This window comes from Phyllostomus discolor, chromosome 8, assembly GCF_004126475.2.
Source record: "Phyllostomus discolor isolate MPI-MPIP mPhyDis1 chromosome 8, mPhyDis1.pri.v3, whole genome shotgun sequence".
NCBI classification, from domain to species: Eukaryota; Metazoa; Chordata; class Mammalia; order Chiroptera; family Phyllostomidae; genus Phyllostomus; species Phyllostomus discolor.
The window spans coordinates 47,068,106-47,071,856 of NC_040910.2; the positions used below are offsets into that span (position 1 = coordinate 47,068,106).

At 45.9% G+C, this 3,751-nt stretch overlaps 1 protein-coding gene across 1 annotated transcript; it reads right to left on the reverse strand.

Annotated features, from left to right (window-relative positions):
• Positions 1-328: 328 nt before the first annotated feature.
• On the reverse strand, positions 329-3,485 carry LOC114503719 (male-enhanced antigen 1-like). The gene is given in 3 exon segments (XM_036034489.1): positions 329-817; positions 819-1,035; positions 3,391-3,485. Coding segments are annotated over 3 exon segments (594 nt in total). The 3' UTR covers positions 329-535.
• Positions 3,486-3,751: the final 266 nt, after the last annotated feature.

The window sequence follows — 3,751 nt, forward strand, 5'->3', positions numbered from 1 at the left end:
TGTGAATAAGTACTGCTATGTACGCAGGTGTGCAAATATGTTTGAGTTCCCACTCTCACTTCTTTCTGGTATATATCCAGAAGTGGAATTGATGGATAATATGGTCATTGTATGTTTAATTTTTCAGGAAACCTCCACACTGTTTCCCACAGCTGCTGCTCGATCCCACATTCCCACCAGTAGTGCGCAGGGTTCCACTTACTCCTTATTCTCACCACCACTTGCTAGTTTCTTTTTATAATAGCCATCCTCATGGGTGTGAACTGAGGGCATTATTATTTTTTGGTTGTGTACGCCGGGTGCTTTATTCTCCAGAGTGGTACATGCTGTGGTGGGCTGGGCTTGGGCCAGTGTCTCCATACGTATGGAACTGAATAAATAAAGTGGATTTCTGAGAAGAAGTCTGGTTTGCCTTGATGTGGAGAGGGAGATGGGGGAGGATGGAGATGCGCATTACAGCCAGGGCTGTGATCAGTCCTGGGCTGCTTCCAGTCTGGAATGCTGGCAGGTAAGGCAGCTCTCAGGATGGTCACTTTCAGGCAGGGGATGCCCACTGGGCTTGGAGAACCTTCTGTACCATGTCTTCCCGCTGGGCACCTGATATCTCCCGACCCCAGGCAGGAACTCCTGGTGCAGGCAGGCTTACTCCAGCCATTGGCCTTTCCACCAGCTGTACATATTCTGGGTCCATGGGAATAGAGCTGTGGTTGCTCAATGCTGTGCCTCCCTCTTCTTTTTCATCATCGCTCTCTAATGGTGGGTCTGGTAAGTGAAGCCCCAGGGCCTGGATCCAATCCTGGATATCAACGGCTACATCTTTCTTCATCCCCCACTGGTGCCAGCTCCTCCTCCTGTGGTTCGGGATCTTGGTTCAGGGGCTGGGAGGCATAGCCAGCTGGACCTGCCCTGGTTTCCTCTTGCTCTTCCTCAGGCTCCTCGCTGCTCCAGTCTCCGGTGCCTTCTGTAGGGCCCTGGGGCGGCTCTGGTTCCTCAGTCTGATTGGGGAAGATATGCTCAGGGCCCAGGGCCCAACCCCTTATTTTTAAAATATAATATTATTTTAGAATTATGTAAGATATTTACATGGTTTCAAAGTCAAATCTATAAAACGTAGTACACAGAGAGATGTCTAGCTCCTATTTCTGTGCCTTCCATTATGATTTTTGCCTCTTCCTGAGGCCACCATTTATAATTTTTCATGGTCTAGCTTTTAATTAAAATAAATATATATATGAATCCAAGTTGCTGTTTTTCCACTGTTTCTAGTGTACAGAGATCTTTCTTATTCCTTTTCACAGCTGCATAATACTCCAGAGTGTGGTTGTGCCATGGTTTATTCACTTGTCCCCTATTGATAGACATACAGGATATTTACAGTTTTTTGATACTTTAAATAGCGTTGCCATGAAAACCCTTGTTCATCCATCTTTTCTTATTTTTTGCAAAAGAATCACTGGGATATATTCCTGGAACTGTATAAATTCATATATAATTTTGCCAGATATCACTCATTTCCTCTCCACTAGTAAAGTATTCAAGTGTGTAAAAAATTAACAAACTTTTTCATTTCCCTATATCACTTTGCATTCCCACTAGGAAAGTATGCGTGTACGTAAAATACTCACAAGCCTTTTCATTTGAATGGGAGGACTCCTATTTATTCTTCAAAACCCACCTCCTATATTCCCCTTTCTAGGAGGCCTTCACTTCTCTGGATTTCTCCGCTTGGCTTTCCCAGCTCCAGGCTCCTTTCTGGGCTCGGTCCTGACTCTGAAAGCCTGGGAGTATGTCCGTCCAATTCCATACTCTCCAGACTGGGAGCTCCTTGAGTGCTGGCTCCAGAGCTGAGTCTTCAGGGGGTATCAGCACAAGTCAGAGCACAGAGAAGTGAAAATAACAGAAGATTTTCTCTCTAAACCAGGGGTATCAAACTCATTTTTTCCCGGGGGCCACATCAGTCTCCCAGTTGCCTTTGAAGGGCTGAAATAATTTTAGGACTATATAAATGTAACTACTCCTTAACAGTTAAGGAGTTGAAATTACATTCGGCCCTTTGAAGGCAACCACGAGGCTGATGTGGCCCCCGGTGAAAATGAGTTTGACAACCCTGCGACAGCCCCTAAGCCCTGGGCCTGCCTGGCTGGGTGCTCCTGAGCCAGGGGGGAAGAACCAGGTCAGGCTGCCCAATAGCCTGGGTTCTGCTACCTGCCCTCTTGCTGAGTCACTTGTGTCCAAGGGTGGTGACTTCACTGTGGGTGTGTGTCACCTGCACAGCTCTCTGGCAGAGGAGTGGAACCTGCTTGAGGTCAGGGAGATCCCACGTACAATTCAGGCTTCTAGAATGTTTTCATCACCCCAGATGTAAACCCAATATCGATTAAGTAATCATTCCCCGTTCCCTCCTCCCCTCTGCCCCTGGGAACCGCCAATCTGCTGTCTATCTTTAAGAATTACCCACCCTGGGCCCTGGCTGGCGTAGCTCAGTGGGTTGAGCACGTGCTGCGAACCAGGCATCGAAGGTTCAATTCCCAGTTAGGGCATATGCCTAGGTTGCAGGCCATAGCCCCTAGCAACCGCACATTGATGTTTCTCTCTTTCTCTCTCCCTTCCCTCTCTAAAAATAAATAAATAAAATCTAAAAAAAAAAAGAATTACCCACCCTGGGAATTTCATATAAAAGGAATCATACAATATGTGTCCTTTTGTGTCTAGCTCATGTCACCCAGCATAATGTTTTCAAGGTTCATTCATGTTCTGGTGTAAGTGCCTCATTCCTTTCTATGGCTTCGTTCCTTTTTTTTTTTTTTTTTTTTTAGTCTATAGGATTTTCTATGTGCACTATCTTGTCATTTGCAAACAGTGAGAGTTTTGCTTTCTCCCTTCCAATTTGGATGCCTTTCATTTTTCTTTCTTCTCTGATTGCTGTGGCTAGGACTTCCAATACTATGTTGACCTTTTTATCGCTGTATAATGGACATTTTGGGTTGTTTCTGCTTTGAGCTAATGTGACTAGTGCTGCTTTGCCCCTGTGTGAGCCTGTTCTTGTTTGAGTACCATTTTCAATTTTTCTGGGTCTATGTCTTGGAGGGAAATTGCTGGGTCATGTGATAACTATACATTTAACTTTTTAAGGAATTGCCAAAGGCCCACCATTTATTTTTACACACTTTGTATGTCTCATGTCTTCCAAAGCCGGTAAGGAGAGAATTCTACATGGAGGATTCTAAGTTCTCATTTTGCAGCTGAGGAAACTAGGGCTGGGAGAGGGGAGGTGGTCCCACACCATCCTAAGGCTAATGACCAGAAAAATAGCTCCCGCCTGCTTAGTGACTTCTGGGTGCCAGACACTTGCTATAGAGGGTTTTAGCCTTGGGTCCCCAAAAGCCTCACCATTGCTGGAATCCAACAGATCTGGGTTTAGCTCCCAACTTGGGCAAGTGAGTTCCTTCTTCCAAGCCACCATTTCTCTCCCTATAAGTGACCATGATCAGAGGCGCTGCCTTACTGTGGAGAGTGACCATGGTAATGTAGGCAGAGGATGGGCCTTTGATTTACAGATGGATCATACAGACAAAAAAGTGGCCGACTGACTTTCAGAGGGGTGGAGTAACTTGCCAAAAGTCACACAGCAGTTGGTGACCTAACCCAGCCTGCAAGCATTTTTGAGAAGTTTCCTGAAGCTTAACCCCTCTGGGAGCTAGTGAGAAGGAGAGATTCCTAGGGCAGGTCCCCTGCTTTGCTGCTTTGCTGA